This window comes from Stenella coeruleoalba (genome assembly GCF_951394435.1).
Source record: "Stenella coeruleoalba genome assembly, chromosome: 13".
NCBI lineage: Eukaryota > Metazoa > Chordata > Mammalia > Artiodactyla > Delphinidae > Stenella > Stenella coeruleoalba.
The window spans coordinates 1327860-1346864 of NC_137159.1; the positions used below are offsets into that span (position 1 = coordinate 1327860).

General features: G+C 39.2%; 1 protein-coding gene across 3 annotated transcripts in view; it reads right to left on the minus strand.

Annotated features, from left to right (window-relative positions):
- Positions 1–19005, minus strand: part of RGPD4 (RANBP2 like and GRIP domain containing 4) — a 54396-nt gene that overhangs the window by 27605 nt on the left and 7786 nt on the right. For all 3 annotated transcript variants that reach the window (XM_079940580.1, XM_079940578.1, XM_079940579.1), the window contains exons 5-17: positions 15314–15544; positions 14832–14977; positions 13083–13275; positions 9147–9234; positions 7046–7255; positions 5871–6052; positions 5608–5783; positions 5326–5449; positions 4494–4655; positions 4088–4225; positions 3865–4011; positions 2626–2805; positions 2455–2538 (exon numbers count right to left, since the gene is read on the minus strand). In XM_079940580.1, the coding sequence (XP_079796706.1) occupies positions 2455–2538; positions 2626–2805; positions 3865–4011; positions 4088–4225; positions 4494–4655; positions 5326–5449; positions 5608–5783; positions 5871–6052; positions 7046–7255; positions 9147–9234; positions 13083–13275; positions 14832–14977; positions 15314–15544 (2061 nt within the window). The remainder of the gene's footprint in view (positions 1–2454; positions 2539–2625; positions 2806–3864; positions 4012–4087; positions 4226–4493; positions 4656–5325; positions 5450–5607; positions 5784–5870; positions 6053–7045; positions 7256–9146; positions 9235–13082; positions 13276–14831; positions 14978–15313; positions 15545–19005) is intronic.

The following is a 19005-nucleotide window of genomic DNA, read 5'->3' on the forward strand; positions in this document are numbered from 1 at the left end:
TCAGTCCACCTGGACTGCTCTACACCCCACATTCCCTCCCAGACTAGCCTCCCACTCAGCCGCATACGCGGTGCCAAACACTGCCAACCTCTCAAGGTAAAGCTCAAATGCTCTACTGGGAAAGGGAAAACTGCTAACACTTGCTCGGAATATATTACCTATAGTGTACTGTATATATTATGTGTATACAATGACACATTCCAGACCATTTACTTACGCTCTTAGCTCTTAATTCTTACAAAGTTCCAAACCGGCAGACATAATGCCTTCCAATGACAGCTAGTGGTCAGCAATCAGATCCATCACTTTGTAGACAACCAAATGACAACGCCCTCCCCAACCCCAGAACCTACAAAGCAGACACTTTTCAGGAATAGTAAAATTAACAAATGAGGTCAGAGACAAATCCAGAATGTCTGCTCTCTTCTCCTAGAAGTATTTTAGAGGGAATTTCCTGGCAGTCCAGTGGTTAAGACTCAGAGCTTTCACTGCCGTGGCCCCGGGGTTCAATCCCTGGTCGGAAAACCAAGATCCCACAAGCCGCACAGTGCGGCCAAAAAAACAAGTGTTTTAGGAAAAGAAATATTCTGAAAACTGTAACTCTTGAGGTGAAAAATATCTTGAATTTTCAAACTAAAATTTTCCCCGTTCGTCTATCTACTGTGTCTAGTCCATAGGCTACACATCCAAAAATAAGAAACTGATGGAAGCAACTGGAAAGTTTTACTGGTCACTACTACTGGTATCTGGACCATAGATTTAAATATGCAATTAAAGCTATAAAAATAATTTTAAAAATTCAAACAACTAGAACATATGATGAAAACCGGTTTCAACAATTCTCACTCAACTTTACAGATGAGAAGCCAAACAGACAGAAAGACAAGGAACTCCCTGACCCGAGATCATTCATCAATGGCAGTTAGTACTAGAACTCAGCTTTCTAGGCACACGGACTAGTCCTCCACTACTAGTGCTTCCAAGAATACAATGTTGGGTACCAGAAACCTACATGGTAAGTATGTAATATCACAGCAAGCCACGATCATAAAAAATTAACATACAAAATCTCTGTGCAGGGACTTCCCTAGTGGCACAGTGGTTAAGAATCCGCCTGCCGATGCGGGAGACATGGGTTCGATCCCTGGTCCAGGGAGATGCCACATGCCGTGGAGCAGCTAGGCCCGTGTGCCACAACTACTGAGCCTGTGCTCTAGAGCCCTTGAGCCACAATTATTGAAGCCCATGCGCCCTAGAGCTCACGCACTGCAACTACTGAGCCCATGTGCTGCAACTACTGAAGCCTGTGCACTCCGGGGCCTGTGTGCTGCGACTACTGAGACCGAGTGCTGCCACTACTGAAGCCGACACACCTAGAGCCCGTGCTCCGCAACAAAAGAAGCCACTGCGATGAGAAGCCCGCGCACCGCAACGAAGAGTAGCCCCTGCTCGCCACAACTAGAGAAAGCCCACAGGCAGAAACGAAGACCCAACACAGCCAAAAATAAGTTTAAAAATTAAGACAAAAAAACTGTGCAAATTCACAAGTGCAAAAAATACAAATAGTATTAAGTCTCACAAATTGCTGACAGCACTGCAATAGTCACACACATACCAATACTTCCTTGCTGTAACTTTAGAAATATGAATGACTTAGTTCTTGTCAATGAGCATGAAACAACTTACCTGTACTTCCAACTTCAAAGAAGTAAAGCTCCTTTGAGTGTTATGGTTAAGGTCATTTGCATAAAGTTAAAATAAAATCATGTTCACATAACTATTTCTTTACATAATTAAGTCAAATTCATATGAAATATTAAAAAGATAAAGAGGCCTTTTGAAGTTTAGACCACTTGTGAAGTTCTAGATATAAACTTAACATACACAACCACAGTCAGTCTGAGACAAACTCACACACCAAGGTATGAAGAGTATATTTCACTAGTTCAATTCAATCACCTGGGAACCTCCTCTATGCCAGAAACAAGGCTATGTTTTGGATAGAGGAGTCTCTACCTTTGAAAGATTCGTATCTAGTGGAGGACGCAGACACTTAAGTAGTTTCAAAAATATGCTAAGTGTAGCGCTTCCCTGGTGGCGCAGTGGTTGAGAGTCTGCCTGCTGATGCAGGGGACGCGGGTTCGTGCCCCGGTCCGGGAAGATCCCACATGCCGCGGAGCGGCTGGGCCCGTGAGCCATGGCCGCTGAGCCTGCGTTTCCGGAGCCTGTGCTCCGCAATGGGAGAGGCCACAACAGTGAGAGGCCCGTGTACCGCAAAAAAAAAAAAAAAAAAAAAATGCTAAGCGTCAAGATGAAAGCACGTAAAACACAGTATGATTCTACAGTCACATGGCAAAGGAACATTTTGAACAGTTTTAGAAATAAGTGAGAAAGTGGACAAGGAAGGCATCTAGGAATAAGAGAGGCACAGTTTAGAGAAATCAAGTGATTTACCTTAATGGCCTCTACTTGTTGGCAGATCATTTTCAATAAAGAATTTTGATCTTCTGCCCATGGAGGTGGTGTTTTGGGAGAATACTGAAAAAATAACAACAAAAAAGTACTTAAAACATTTAGAACAGAAATGTATTCCACAGTAGAGTGACTCATTTCTTCCCCACTTACCTTGTAACTTTTATTTGGTGATAGAGAGTATTTGGTGGGAGACGGTGTAGAATGTTTTATTTCTGAATCTGCATTTCGCAAAGAACCATTTCTATAAAGAGGCCCTCCTTCACTGAAGTCATCGAGCTCCTGCATGACTAAATTAAGCATCTCTTTTACAGATTCCAGGGGCACGGGCAACTAAAAACAAAAGGCATGAATCAATGGCTTTAGCCTGCAAAATTACCGAAGTAGAACTCTCTCTAAAATAAACACAGATTTTTTTTTCTTACTAATTTACGTTTTTCACTTTTATGTAACAAGCACATCATACTTTATGTAACAACAAACATGAAACTGCTGTGTAATCAAAGGCTTCCAACCCTCAAGTCCATGCTGTTTCTATCCCTCGTTAGCCACAGTAATGGCAGAGCAATGTTAACTGGAGAAGCTTTTCCAGTGAACAAAATTAAGTTACTGACGTTTACTGATTTTTTTTTTTTTTTTTCGGTACGCGGGCCTCTCACTGTTGTGGCCTCTCCCATTGTGGAGCACAGGCTCCGGACGCGCAGGCTCAGCAGCCATGGCTCAAGGGCCCAGCTGCTCTGCGGCATGTGGGATCTTCCCGGACCGGGGCACGAACCCGTGTCCCCTGCATTGGTAGGCGGACTCTCAACCACTGCGCCACCAGGGAAACCCTAACTGATTTTGAATATGAGGAGAAACACAGATGTTGGAATGCACCAAACATAAATCCTAATCCAAGAGCAGCAACACAAACTAATCAACAAAACAGGTGGAAGGTTGAATGTAGTTAAGGTTAATACCATCACAACAGCCTCAAACTGCTGACAGCTGGGAAAAGGTAGTTACATCAGATGGTCATGATGAGAGAAACGCTCTCAAGTAGTCCGTGACATGTTTAACTGTGAAGTCCGTGCAGAAACAGTCCTTAGGTGGCAATATTTGTTGATTTCATTGCCAAGATAACAAAAATAAATGCATACCTTGGAAACCTTTTCTAATTCCCTAACAAGCATTTTTTGTAAGAGTATAAACTTAAGTGCCCAAGTTTAAAAAAAACACACACACCCCACCCCCCCAAACCTAAGGCAAAATAATGCTAATTAAATATTTAAACACCCTCCATTTTCCGCATTAATAAGGCACCACTAAACATTTTTGAAATTACCAAAATATAAAACCAAGGCAAAAGTACTTATCAAAATAATAAGAAAGTACAAACAACCTGCAACTTACTTTCTTAACCACTGAGAGATCTGAATCACTGTCATCTAAAATCTTTATCAGGTAGTCTCTGGTCTTTCTCAGGTAATTTTTGCATTCTTCTTGTTCTTCAGAAGAAAGTGCATCATTTTCAATGTCTTCTGCTTTTCTGTGAAAAATCTATACACAGAGTGCTTTTATGAAACAATTATGTTTTAAAACAAAAACCTTTTAATTCAAGTACCACACAACTTACCAGTGCAAGATTCCAATAAGAAACGACATTATTAATAGATTCAAAAGCAGCCACAGCATCGTCTATATTTCCATTAACTGCATCCAATATAGCACATGTTATGTGTGCTTCCTCTTCATATTCACCCATTTCAGATGCCTAAACATATTAGATAACTTTTAGTCAAATTGCCTCTACCCAGAATATCAAACCCAAATGATTTCCCAAAGATTTTACACGATCTAATGAGATTAGCATCGCAGTACTCTCTTCTGCCATACTGTATTTGTGACAGCTAGTGGACTCAGAAAACAAGACTTCCATGAGATAGCCAAGCAACAAATTTAAGCAGTTTATACTCCCACTTCTTTGTTTATAAATTGGAAATCCACATTTCCAGTTAGTTCACAAAGGGATCCTCCATTACCTGAATGTCTGCACTATGAAAATGTTTAAACAGAGGGTCAATAGGTTCAGGGATACTGCTCTTCTTTTTAAGTATCTTCAACAATGGCAAAACCTTCTTCCAGTAATGAACACTTCTGCCTATGTATTCTCGTTGATCGTAAAAAGAATTAAGACCACTGCCCTAAAAAAATACAAAGTTAGAAGAGACACAAACGATCAGATCCAAAAATTCATTTATAGATGGTCTGAACAACTGGTTAAAATTTCAAATCAAGGCAAAATAGAATCTCAAAAGCCATATGCTCACCTTTCCAAATACTGGAATAACTAACCACTTTAATACCAGTGATCATTCTAGAACCAACTTTTACACACTTTCAATGACACTAACTAATCAGGCAGCCCACTTTATTTTTTTAAAGTTGCTATTTTTAGACAGCCGAAATCTGCCACTCTTATAGGTGTCACAGTTTGGTCAAAGGGCTAAACTAATCTAACCTTGCCACAGAACAGACCTCAACTACTTAGCAAGAGATAATGCCCTTACCTACAGAGTCTTGTGCCACCAAACACGTAAAAGAATCTTCAGGCTGGACAATATTTATCGTAAGGTAAATAAGTAATAATAACAATGACTAATACTTATGGAACATTTACTGTGCCAGGCACTGTTCTAAGCACTTATGTATTAACTAGACTAACCACTCTGTGGCAAGATTAAGAAAATACGTTTCACCTGACATAATATGAATAAGCTGTTTTTAAAACTGAAAGGCTTTCAATGTAAAATCTGTGATTTTAAAAAATGACAGTAATGTTCTTAAAAACTGCTTCCACTTCAGTGAACTCACCGTTTTCTGAAGGCACTTTGCCCAGTGCACAAGTAGAGCAGGCTGAAGGCCATGTTTTTCCTGGCCCCGTAGAGTGTTTATGTCATGCTGAACTAGAAGTCGCAATTTTGCTGAGGTTCCAGGTCTAAAAAAAGTTGTATTTAATAAAATTGATTTATAAACATGCAGTTCAACACTTACACGTATGTAAATCATCACATGATAATTAAAAATTAAAACTTCACATGAGAATTAAAGTCCCTAGGCAATAAGTCAAAGGAGTATTCTTATTTGACTACTTACATTGCTTTTCTGTGGATTAGATTACAAACTGCATCCCACCAAGATTTCTGTCTTTCTGTGCAAAGCTGTTTACACACAGGAAGTGGCAAGCACAGAGGCTGATAGAAGCTGTAGTGAGAATTACACTTCTCCTTTAATTGTAAGTGGCTGGTATATATTACTCCAAGTAGAAATACCTGTTTTTATTTAAAGAAAAATCAACTTAAGTAGAAAAAAAATCAAACAATACTCATAATGTTTAAGTTGTTAAAATCTCTGCTTACTTCAAGATCTAAAATACATATTGATTCAGGTGCATTTGTTTCAAGTCTTGAGGTTTCCTGGGGCAAATGATGAAAAAGCTGTTTTAGCCATTTTCGAATCGCAGGTAAGGCAGGCAATGAACTCCACTGTAAGCCAAGCCAGGTGAGGTGCTGAAGACTACCATTATGTGCTCGAATGGCACCTGAAATACAAAAAAAAATTGGCTTGAGGTTTTGGAAATCTTTGCGTCCCATCAGTTTTGCCAACATAAACAACTGACTCATAATAAATGTACCTTAATTTTATAATTGCTTTTCTATATCAGAGCACAGGGGAAATCTATGATAAGCAAAGTCTTATGTTCTTATTAGAAGTATTCAAACTCCATCTAGGAACTTTAATAAAGACAGTTATAATGGAAAACGTTCTTTTGAAGTCCATCTAAGAAGAAAAAAGAGCCTCACTAGAACTCAATAGAACAAAATCTACTGACAGAGGTAAAATAAAGAATAGCCACCAGTAAGAAATCTTGAAACAACAGATTTTCCTTTCAGTGAAGAAATATTAAAACAATGGGATACCACTACATTAGTCCATTAGGATAATAAATACATCTTTTCCTCTACAAGAAATTCATACTAAAAAAGTTATGGGCTTCGGAAAGCATAAATAGGCACAAGTTTTCTTGTAATATGGCAATTTGCAAGAGACTTAAACACGCTCATCCACTTTATCCCAGTAATTCTGTTTTTAGGAATCTCTACGGGATAACTGAAATGGAGGCACTTTATAGTAAAGTTTTCATCAGCATTTTAATATAAGTGAAAAAACTGGAAACATCTCCAATACCCAACAATAAAAAGTGGCAAACAAATTATGGCTACTTCACTAAAAAGATCATATTGCCACTAAAAGTGATAGTTAGAGAGACAGGATGAGAAAGAATTCATGAGACTAATCATGTGTACAGTATAAACAACTATTTACAAGAAAAACATATGCCACCACTACAGCTACCCCAACCCCTCATACTACCCCAACCCTTCAAAAAACTTGCAAGGAATATAGGAAAATATTAAGTCATTATTTCTGGGTAATGAGATTATGGGCAATTTATTCCCCTTGTTGCTATTATTTGTCTCCTAGTATAAAAGGATTAAAATGCAAAATGTTTCCTTAGAAAGATACAACTTACCAACATCATATCGAGCCAAATCCTCAGGATCTGGTGCTTGTACATCAAGGTTTCCAATATCATCGCTACCAAGGAAAGATCTATCCTTAGGTGACTGACTAGAAAACAGAGCATCATATACAGCAGACTGCCCACTTTCATTGGCAAAGGATTCTACAACCTCTTTTAAAAAGTCTTGCTTGTCACGACTTAAGTTTAGCAGCATATGCCCTGAAAAACAAATTATTTCCATCATTTAAAAAACAGATTGTTTTTATTCATCTCTCTCAATAGTTTCATTCACATACCCTAAGGGGAAATAACATGACTATCTCAGACCCAGCCCTCCAGCCCAACAACCACAGCTGGACCCAAAAGGGTGCTGATGTGAAAAATGAATAGACTACAGTGTAACAGTATCTGTATCTACGTACTAGAATAAAAGGAAAGAAAAAAATGTGTGCGAAAAATACCAAAAGGATTTCCATTTTAGATGGAAAAGTGTGGGATTCAAGTGGCCACAGGAGAACAGGACCAAGCTCAAATTTTCTGACCTGATAAACCTAACTTCTAAACCTGGCTGGTCAGAATCATCCTTTAAAAAGCTTAAAAATTTTCTTTTTTTATTTCCAGGCCCCACTCCCAGAGATTCTGATTCCACAGATTTGGGGTGAAGAATCTATTTTAAAAAACACTCCTTGGATGAAGTTCTAGGTCACATTACAACATGGATGCACCTTGAAAACACTATGCTAAGTGAAAGAAGACAGTTACCCAAAGACCACATTTTGTATGATTCAATTTATATGAACTGTCCAGAACAGAGAGATATAAAGAGGCAGAAAATTAGTGGTTGCCTAGGACGAGGGGGTCTGGAGGAATGAGGAGTGACTGCTAACGGGTACGAGGTTTCTTTGTGAGGTGATGAAAATATCCTAAAATGAAAACTGCTTCTTACAGAAACATTTCCCCATGGAGTCTTCAGTTCACTGCTTGATTCACTGCCTGCGTGAACACCTGCAAGTTTCTGCCTTAACAAAGCCAGATAGTCTGTAACAGACCTTTAGGATCCATCCCAAATAGTCAAAACTGGGAATAAATCTAAAAATTCCAAGAGCCTAACAGAATGTGAATATATACCTTCTATCTCTGTTATTATGATGTCAGTTCCTTAAGAGAGATCCAGAACTTTTTCATCTTTATATCCCCCATAGTAATGTCTTAAGCAACTGATGAGTAACTTATTCTTAGTTTAGGAAGTGCTTTAAAATATTCTGAATGGAGGGACTTCCCTGGTGGCGCAGTGGCTGAGAATCCGCCTGCCAACGCAGGGGACAAGGGTTCGATCCCAGGTCTGGGAAGATCCCACATGCCGCGGAGCAACTAAGCCTGTGTGCCACAACTACTGAAGCCCACGCGCTCTAGGGCCCGCATGCCACAACTACTGAGACCGTGCGCTGCAACTCCTGAAGCCCATGCGCCTAGAGCCCATGCTCCGCAACAAGAGAAGCCACCGCAATGAGAAGCCCATGCACCACGACGAAGAGTAGCCCCCGCCTGCCACAACTAGAGAAAGCAAAGAATAAAATAAACATAAAAAAAATTTTTTTTTAAAAAAGGAAAAAAAGGGCTTCCCTGGTGGCGCAGTGGTTGAGAGTCCGCCTGCCGATGCAGGGGACGTGGGTTTGTGCCCCGGTCCAGGAAGATCCTACATGCTGCAGAGCGGCTAGGCCTGTGAGCCATGGCCACTGAGCCTGCGCTTCCGGAGCCTGTGCTCCGCAACAGGAGAGGCCACAACAGTGAGAGGTCCGTGTACCGCAAAAAAATAAATAAATAAATTTTAAAAAAATATTCTGGATGGAGGCTCTAGCAGCTAGATTAAGGGGGGGGAGGGGGGTAAGCAGTTTCTCTACCCGGGAGCAAACAATATTTGTTCCTTTTAAAGAATATACAACTTCTTATCATTCTTTCTGTATCTCGCTCCCTAATCCAATATGGCAAAGAGAAACAAATGATTATGACAAATTATCTCCTGGACAGAGAGAAGATACTATCATAAGATGTGCCCAAACAGAAATTTTCTTTTCTTTTTAAAATAAAATCAGTTAAACATTACTATTACCTGATTGGCTCAGACGATCACAGGCCATCATTTCCAGTAGATTTTGTCCAGCTTCTCCTTTTATAAATTTAATCTTTGGTCTTGGAACCTGATCATTTTAGAATCAAAAATCTTAATTTAGTGATACTCACATTTTTAATAGTAAGATGTTCCTTTCTATTACACTGTACTTTTTCGATAAAGAATGAGCAGTTAGCCAATGTTAAACAGAGTTGGAAATGTAACTGCAAAACACTCGGAACCAAGAAATTTAGATAATCTATAAAAGATGCCTACGAAGAGCACTTCTGAGAAATTACTTTCTACTAAAAGTACATTCAAGTTACAGCTGGGGAGTACTTGGTTAGAGACCTTTTCTACCCTGCATAAACAGAATGAGAGCAGTGGAAGAGATGACAGCTCTCCATGATCTGGCGCTGGGGGGCCCATACTTGGAAATGCCACACTGTGGACAGCACATTTCCAGAGAATAATCTGAGATACCACTGGGATAACTGGGACAACCAAGAGAGTAAAAGGGCTCCAAGCCATATCCTATGAAGAAGAGCTGGAACAATTATGAATAAACAGAATGGTGAAAAGACGACAGCTGCGTTCAGATATTAGGAAAAGTATCTTGTAAAAGAAGGGCTAGACTTTTTAATAGCACTAAAAGGAAAAACCACCACCAATGGGTAGCAGCTTGAGAAATATTTTTACTCCATATAAGGAAGCACCAAGAACCAAATTATCCAAAAACGCAACAGGCTATCTTGAAAAGCAGAAATGTCCATCACTGAAAATGTTCACTTCCAGAAAACGAACACTTACTGGAGATATCCTAAAACTTAACTATATGGATGGTGGGTGTCTAACTGCTGTTAAACCTCTAATGACTTTCTTAAATTGGTAGTGGGAGTATTTGATACAACCTCTGTGAGGCTAGAAATTTGGCAATAGCTCTAAAACTTATAAATGCATAGATACACTTTGATCCTGCCATTCTTCTCTCAAGAATTTATTCCACCCGCAAATTTTCACATGTGAAATGGCATAAATTACTCGTTGCAGAATTATTTTGAAGAAGCATAACAAAAAAGTAAAACCTGATATCTTGGTTTTAGGGCACTGGTTTAAAGAAACCCAATCTATGGTACATCCATAGAATGAAATAACATGCAAACGTCAGAACAAATGAGGGTGCTGTACTCATGCTATGTTTTCTGGGCTGATATGGAAATATCACCAAGATATATTTCATGGAAATAAAGCAAAATAAATAGAATGTACAGAATTTCTTCTTTCTGTATTTTCTAAGAGTGTGTGTGCATAAAACATTTCTTGAAGAAGTCATAAGAAACGACATTAGTTCCTCCAGGGAAGAGAAGTAAATGACTAAGGAACAGACACAGGAAGGAGTTTTCACTGTATATTCTTACATGCCACTACAATATGAAACCATGTGAATATAACCACCTTTCCAAAGATAATTTTTCAAAATAAATATATTACTTATGAACCTAAAAACTTCTGATTTTGAATTTTAGAAACATCAGTTTGACCTATGCTTTTACCCAGAAGTTTTTTAAGCATGAAGCCAAACTTAGTCATCTATAGACAGATGTTGAAGACCACAGAAAATAAGAAACAAAATGTGACATAATTCTTTTTGCTTTCAAACTGACCTCAATTCATAACACTGGCACCTTTTCCAGAACTACTCAACCACTATCATTTGGGACTAGTAAATTAGTTATGAATGTACTCAGTCACATCATCTCAAATCAACATTTCCTCATCTTAATTAAAAGGTTTCAAAAGACGGAATTCCCTGGCAGTCCAGTGGTTAGGACTCGGCGCTTTCACTGCCGAGGACCCCAGTTCAATCCCTGGACAGGGAACCAAGATCCCGCAAGCTGCACAGTGCGGCCAAAAAAAGGTTTCAAGAGAGAATTTGCTTAACTAGCTGAAACACAGACACGCAGATCTTCAACTTAGGATGGGGTTATGCCCCAATAAACCCGTAAGTTGAAAATATCCTAAGTTGAAATGTATTTAATACACCTGACCTACCTTCAACGTGCTCAGAGCACTTACATCAGCCTACAGTCGGGCAAACTCATCTAACGCAAAAAGCCCATTTATTGTAAAGTGCTCAATATCTCATGTGATTGAATACTGTACTAAAAATGAAAAGCAGGACTGTTCCTGTCTGGGTACAGATGGCTGTAAGTCTTCATGGTTGTGTGACAGATAGGGGGTGCAGCCTGCTGCCACTGCCCAGCGTCACAGGAGAGTCTGTACCACGTACCACCAGCCCAGGAAAAGATCAACATTCGAAGTACAATTTCTACTGAATGTGCAGCACTTTCACACCGTTGTAAAGTTGAAAATCTATAAGTCGGACAATCGTAAGTGGGGGACTACCTGGACTCACTGGAACTACAGCAGTCCCCTAAGCAAGGGTCTGAAAACCCTACCATTAAAAAAGTTAGCCTCACGCAATCAATTAAGAGGGAGATTTAGTTTTTACTATTTAAAAAGGTCAAAGTTTAATACAATAAACTAATGAATACAATAAAAAAGAAACAGACTCACAGATATATAAAACAAACTAGTGGTTACCAGTGGGGAGAGGGAAGGAGGGAGGGGCAAGGTATTGGTGGGGAGTTAAGAGGTGCAAACTATTATGTATAAAATAAGCTACAAGGATATACTGTACAACACAGGGAATACAGCCAATATTTTACAATAACTATAAATGGAGTATAATCTTTAAAAATGGTGACTCACTATATTATATACCTGTAACTTACTCAATACTGTACATCAACTATGCTTCAATTTTAAAAAGGCCAATGTTTAGGATGGTTGACTGTGTGTTAACTTAAAAATACACATTTTTTAAAAATTTAATACATTTTAGTTTCCATTAAAAATAAGAGAACTGTCAGCTACTTGAGGATTCTATAAAAATATTAATCGTAAGTACCTTTTAGTGCTTATATAAATTAGCAAACTTCATTAACTTCACTAATTTTCACTAAAATATATTCCTTATGAACCAAAATGCTTCCACTGCGCACACCATAGCACTGTGGACCACATATCAACAGGTTTTTAAAAGATCTAGGTAATATGAACTAGAAGGAGGAACATTCTCTAAAAGTAATTCTATAGTGAACCCCTTTTTCTTTCTCTCAGGCAAAAGATTATTCTCCAAAGCTAACAATAATTTTTACAAGCTGGGCTTAATTCATTTTTTGGAAGACTGTTCATTTCTTTTCACTTCAGAATTACTAGAAGCTCACTAAAGAAAACATTAAAACTGCAAAAATGAATTAGGGAAGGGAAAAGAGCCAGCATCTCATCATCTAAAAATAATGGTTAATATTTTGGCGTATTTTCTTCATGTCATGTCCTATGTATAAAGAAGTTTCATGTTTCCAAAGATAAGTAAGTATACTGCTATACATTAAATATACTATTAATGTTGTATACATATCACATACGCATGTTTTCAATTAACATGTTGAAATGCGGGTGGTAAACACATTCTTCGATCATAGCTTACGCAACCATACCCCAAAATTTACTTACTTAGTTTTTCGTCCAAGTTATGCCTATCTTTTTGAATCAAGTTTTATCCATACTTGAGACTATTTCCATACTACAGGTTCCCAGAAATGGCAAAGTAAAAAGATCAAATTCTTCAAATTGATCTTCCAAAAAGCCATAGCAATGCCAACTGCCACCAGCAATGCATCAATGTACCTGTTTCACCAGCCTCACCAGTACTGTATAAATCTTGTTACTCTTCACCCATCAAAGTAACTATTTCATTTTAATTTTACATATTTACCCATATTTTCATTACGGACCAGGACACACCTCCATGTGAAATACAACAAAGTCTCACTGAAATGTCAACTGCATGCAAAACTGGGAGTGGATTACCTGAAAGGCTATGAGATAGCACAACGCAGCCAGCTCAGAGAGCGCTCGCCACTGCACGTCACTATGCTGACCCATCTTCAAAAGCAGAGAACCAGCATGCATGTAGAAATGTCCTCTCACTTCGAAGAAAGTAGCTGAGAGTTCATCATTTCCACCCACACAAGATTTCACAGACTGAAGAGCACTATCAAAACTGTAATATTAAAGTATTAAACACACATTAAACTACTGCATTGTAAATAATCAGTTTCATTATTTAATTCAAAATAAAATAAAACTATTTCAAGCTTCATCTTCCACATTCTAACTCTTAATAATCCATATTGTTTTATGAATTATAAATCATCTAGCGCTTATTGTTATTCCACACACTTCCTATACTTCAAGCTTAACCTCTAGAATGTCTTATTCCAAAACATCTTCTCCATCATATGGTTTTGTTATTTAATTCAAAGTTGAAATTTCTCAAATTAAACATGCCATTTTCAAATTATAATAACTAAAATATGTGCATTATCAATACCATAACTGCTCTTCTTACTATACACATAACTAGAGATAAATAAATTATATTTCTCACTATTATTTGTAATCTATGTATTAATGCTTTTGAATCCCCCCGCCCCACCCCCAGTCCCTGGTGCCAAAAGGGTTGGGGACCACTGCCCTAGAGGGTCTTAACACCCCTCCTAGGGATCCATGAAGTTAAAATTATTTTTTAGTACTACTAAAAAATTGTCTCTTTCTCCTTTATTTCCTCATGTAACCAAGTTTTTAAGTATATAACCACACCAAAATCAAAAAAACATAAAAACCTAAATATTTTCTAAAATGACCTAAAAGTTCAATTTAGTTTTTTTTGGATACTCCCTTACCCTACCCATGTTAAGACACTAAGTACTTCCTCAAGAAAACTAACTCTACACTTCAGTGAAAAGAATTACTTTTCAGACAAATGGAGAGTGTAATAAACCAGGGAATGCCAAACTTTTCCTATAAAGGGCCACATACTAATGTGGCTCTGCAGGCACACCACCTCTGTCACAAGTGCTCAGCTCTACCATGCAGTGTGTAAGCAGCCATAGATAACACATAACAACGAGCATGGCTGTGGCCAGGAAAACTTTATTCATACAATCAGGCTGTAAGCCTTGTTTGGCCCACAAGCTCTAGTCAACCCCTGCTCTAAACTAACACACAAATCCAAGTGATGTTTCTGTTCAGCGGAATTTATTTTAATCAAGTGGAGATACTGGTCCTCAAAATTAAAACGTGGAAAACAGAAAAACCATGTATTATATTTTAGTTATCTTGTTGCTAAGCTAAAACATTGCTTTCTGAAATATCAGTCACGTTAACAGCTTATACTAGAATATCTGACAAGAAGTTTATTCTCTGATTTTCAATCAAGATTGTATCATTTTTTTTGAAACAAAATATGGAACAGCAGTTAGAACATTCATTTTCAGGCTCAACTCTTTACTAAGTATGCCAAAACTAAATATTTAAATATAATTTAATAAAGCCTAAGCAGTAATACAGTTCTCTAGAAATCAAAGTCACACAAAACCAATTACAATATCCCCACAAAAGAAGATTCCTTCTAAGTAGTTCATTATGTTAACTATTACCTCTGGATATATTACAGAAAAAATAATGCCATTAAGATGTTTAGACCAATGAACAGAATTACCACAAACAGAAAATCTGTAGCTGACACCGAAGTACTCTCTCCGTAGGTCAACATACCTCTCCAACAATTCCCTGCTCTCGTGCACATCTCTCGTGGACAGCGTGAGAAGCATAAGGTTAGCATAGGCTAGAAGTAAGTCCTGATTGGTTGCTCGCCAGTTACTTTTATCAGACTCCAAACACTGTGAAGATTCCAGATATTCCTATTTTGCAAAAAGAACTTCAAGTTACAAAACTTTATCATGTGTTACAAAACTGAGTGCTTTATGCCTACAAATTCCTTTGCCCATTCCTATGCTGTAAAACCATGTCGATTTTAAATCAGCCTATAAAAACACCAAAAAATATATAAACATATTTCTCATATTTATTTCTCCAATCCACCCATTATAAATTGAAATCATGGTAGCAAAAATCTCATTTCACAGCTGCTATACATAAATGAAAGAAATTTAGGTCTTGGAAGGCAGCGCTTAAATACAAAGGGATATATGGTAACTGTCCATCAAGAAGTGTGAGACCCAACAGTTTTTACCTACCTTAAGGGTCTGTACAACACAGGAATTCCACTCTAAACTTGAACGCAAGACTATGTTTCTCTCTGCCTGGTGGCAGTGGGCCACAGCATCCTTCAGTCTATTGTTTGAGCGATACAGCTCTACTAGTCGGATGTTCATGTGCACATCATCAGGTCTTGCATAAAGTTCTGACTGAATCAAGTCGAAAAGTTTATTCCATCCATCTTCACCTTTACAATCTAAAAGCTGTTCCTATTTTTAAAGAACCGTTAATTAGAGAAACATCTGTGCAACTTTAAACACATCATGGCTCCTATGAGCATCATCCCACTGTGTCTGGCTTTAGTAAATTCCCACTCTACCTACCTCATTAGCCCCTCAGAGTCACTTCCAGCCCAGAAGCTAAACCTCAAGAAATGTACGTGGGGAGAAACACCTGGGATGACACAGCAGCAGTGGCTGCCCATGCTCACCTCAGAGTGTGCCAGGACGACCGGCCTGCGTCCCTGCACACTCCGGTCACTACCAGACGCCTAGCCTCCCAGGAACCCTTGCACCAGGGTCCTCACCCTCAATGTGCTCTGCATCTCCCTAAGGCTGACTCATCTCTGCCCACTCTGCTCCCACTGTGGAGCTCCTACTGCTCTGCTATCTTCTCAAAGTCTTCACCTTCTGGCCTTTCTGAATGGAGTCCCATTCCAAGACAGCTGCCATCACTTCTCTGCTAGCCTACGCACAAGTAGAGGAGGTGGGGGTGTCCCAGCGTCACCACCACATCCCTGCTCCTAACTCTGTTTTCTAAAGGACTTGCTATCCGGCTACTCCTGCCAGTCCCCCCTCATTAGCAACTGGAATAGAACCGTCTTCCTTTATCCCTAACAACTGCCACTGTCAGTGGCAACTAAGAAGTGCAAAAGACACACAATAGCCTGGGCATTCTGCTCTTTAATGACCTCATCTCCAGTGCTCCACACTCCAGCCTCAGCCATCCATTTGGCCAAATCTGTATTTTGATCAAAGCGCTCAGACCACCACACCCTCTCATTTTCCCACCTCACAGGGGCTCACATACCCTCACTGCCACATCTCTTTGCCTCTACCACCTGAAAAGCTTTCAGTACACTGACATCACTAAGTTTTAATTTTCCATGAAATACACACATACACTTTCCTTCCATGTCAAGCTGAAATGCCACAGTCCCAACATCCACAATTACTCCTTACTTATAGATGCCTTCAATTAACTCTCTCCACCTTTCCTGGAGACCCCGTCACCTGCTTCCTCTGAGCCCATACATGAACAGATGAACAAGTGAGTATAGGGCATTCGGGAATTTGGGAAATCACAAGCAAGCTAACTGATTTACTTTCATAATCTCAAACTGCCAAACTGGTAATGCCTAGAAAAAATAAAGCCCTATTTTACTTCTAATAAACTCACTTTCTCCATTCCCTGAAGAGTTCACTTCATATTCCTCTTTCCTCCAACTCTCACTTTCAACTTATGATCACACCTCATCCCCCGCAGAGAAAATGGAAGCCATCACCCCTAAGCTCCACTCGACCTTCCTGCACTCACCTCCCCACCCCACCACCTCGCAGACCATGCTCGCCATTAGTGCCCTTTCTCCCTCACCAAGCTCTCTCCTCCTGGATCAGTTCCGTAACTTACACTTGGTGTGTCTATAACTGCAAAAAAGCCCTAGACTTCAATCATATGTTTAAAAATAAATAAGTAAAAAATCAACACCATTATGGATGCTTTTCAAAAATTCTACTCTCGGGACTTCCCTGGTGGCGCAGTAGTTAGGACTCCACGCTCCCAATGCAGGGGGCCCAGGTTTGATCCCTGGTCAGGGAACTAGATCCCACATGCATGCTGCAACTAAGAGTTCGCATGCCACAACTAAGGAGCCGGCGAGCTGCAACTAAAGGAGCCTGCCAGCCACAACTAAGGAGCCCATGAGCCGCAACTAAGACCCGGTGCAACCAAATAAGCAAATAAATAAGTATTAAAAAACAAAAATTCTGCTCCCATACCCAAGAGAAAATGCCCTCTCATTAATAATATTGAGTAGTTTTGTTCATTAAAGAAATGTCAAAAAGCTATTTACTGTAAGTCAGCCTTAAATTTTAGGAGAAATAGAATTACTTTGCTAGATAGCTACAAATCTCATGGATTTCTATCCAAAAGATGGGGGGGGGAATCTGACATAAGATTTAGTTTTAGACAACACTGTCTTTAAAGAGTCATTAAAGGGAATCAGGATGCTTTAGAAACATTTAACTTTGGTTATACTGCAAGAAAAATAATCCCCTCCCATTTATACATGGTCCATAATGTCACAATGGAATGGATTGTCATGGCCAATAAGGAAATTATGTTTGAGGCATAAAACAAAGATAATAAGGTAAAGAAATCTACACACTGAAACCTAACATTTTAGATTAATTTTGTTTGTTTGTTTTTGCAGCATGTGGGCCTCTCACTGTTGGGGCCTCTGCTGTTGCAGAGCACAGGCTCAGCGGCCATGGCTCACAGGCCTAGTCACTCCGCGGCATGTGGGATCTTCCTGGACTGGGGCACGAACCCGTGTCCCCTGCATCGGCAGACGGACTCTCAACCACTGCGCCACCAGGGAAGCCCCTAGATTAATATTTAAAATCCAGGTGCTTATCACAGGGAGAAAAACTTAATGTTACTAGTATTTATCTCTAGGGGTTTTTAAAACACTTTTGATTTAAAAATCTGTGCACAATTGCTCATACCAGGTTTGTAATCGCTAAACATTGGAAACAACCGAAATTTCCCTCAAAAGTAAATGGTTAAACTGTGGAACACACCCATATGACAAAATACTACTCAGCAATAAAAGGAAGGAACCAACTACTGACTGATACACACAACCTGAATGGGTCTCAAGGGCACTGTACAGAATGAAAAAAGCCAACCTCAAAAGCTCACCCGATGCCTGATTCTATTTATACAACATTTTTAAATTACAAAATTATAAAGACAGAGAACAAATTCACAGTTGGCAGAAGTTAAGGACGATGGGAAGGAGAGGTGGATGTGACCACAGAAGGGCAAGCATGAAAGACGCCCTGTAGTGATGGGGCAGTTCTGTCTCTTGACTGCAGTGCTGGTTAAGCAAATTTACACACATGATGAGATGAACAAGAACTGAACACACACTGCACCAACGCCAAAATCCTGGTGTGATATTGTATTATAGTTACATTAAGAGGTAACCACTGGGGAGAGCTGGATGAAGTAAACTCAGGACCTCTCTGTGCAATCTTTACAACTCCCTGAGAAAAATCTATAATTATTTCAAAATAAAAAAGTTAAAAAAATTCTATCGGAAACATGTATAAGTCGGGATGGAGGGGGTCCTGTTAAAAACAATGTACACTGGGACTTCCCTGGCGGTCCAGTGGTTAGGACTCAGCACTCTCACTGCCAGGGCCCAGGGTTCGATCCCTGGTCGGGGAACTAAGATCCTACAAGCCACCCAATATATTGGTTACAACCCAACATACACTTAAAATTCTGTTTGCCTAGTATATTTGGAAAGACTTTCTCCAGAAGAGTCACTCAGTAAACTATATTTTACTCAGTAAAGAAAAGCAAGCAGAATGAGTTAATATATTAGCAACAAGTTTCTATCATTTTTAGAAATTACCTATAATATGCTAGAGAAACTGTCTTT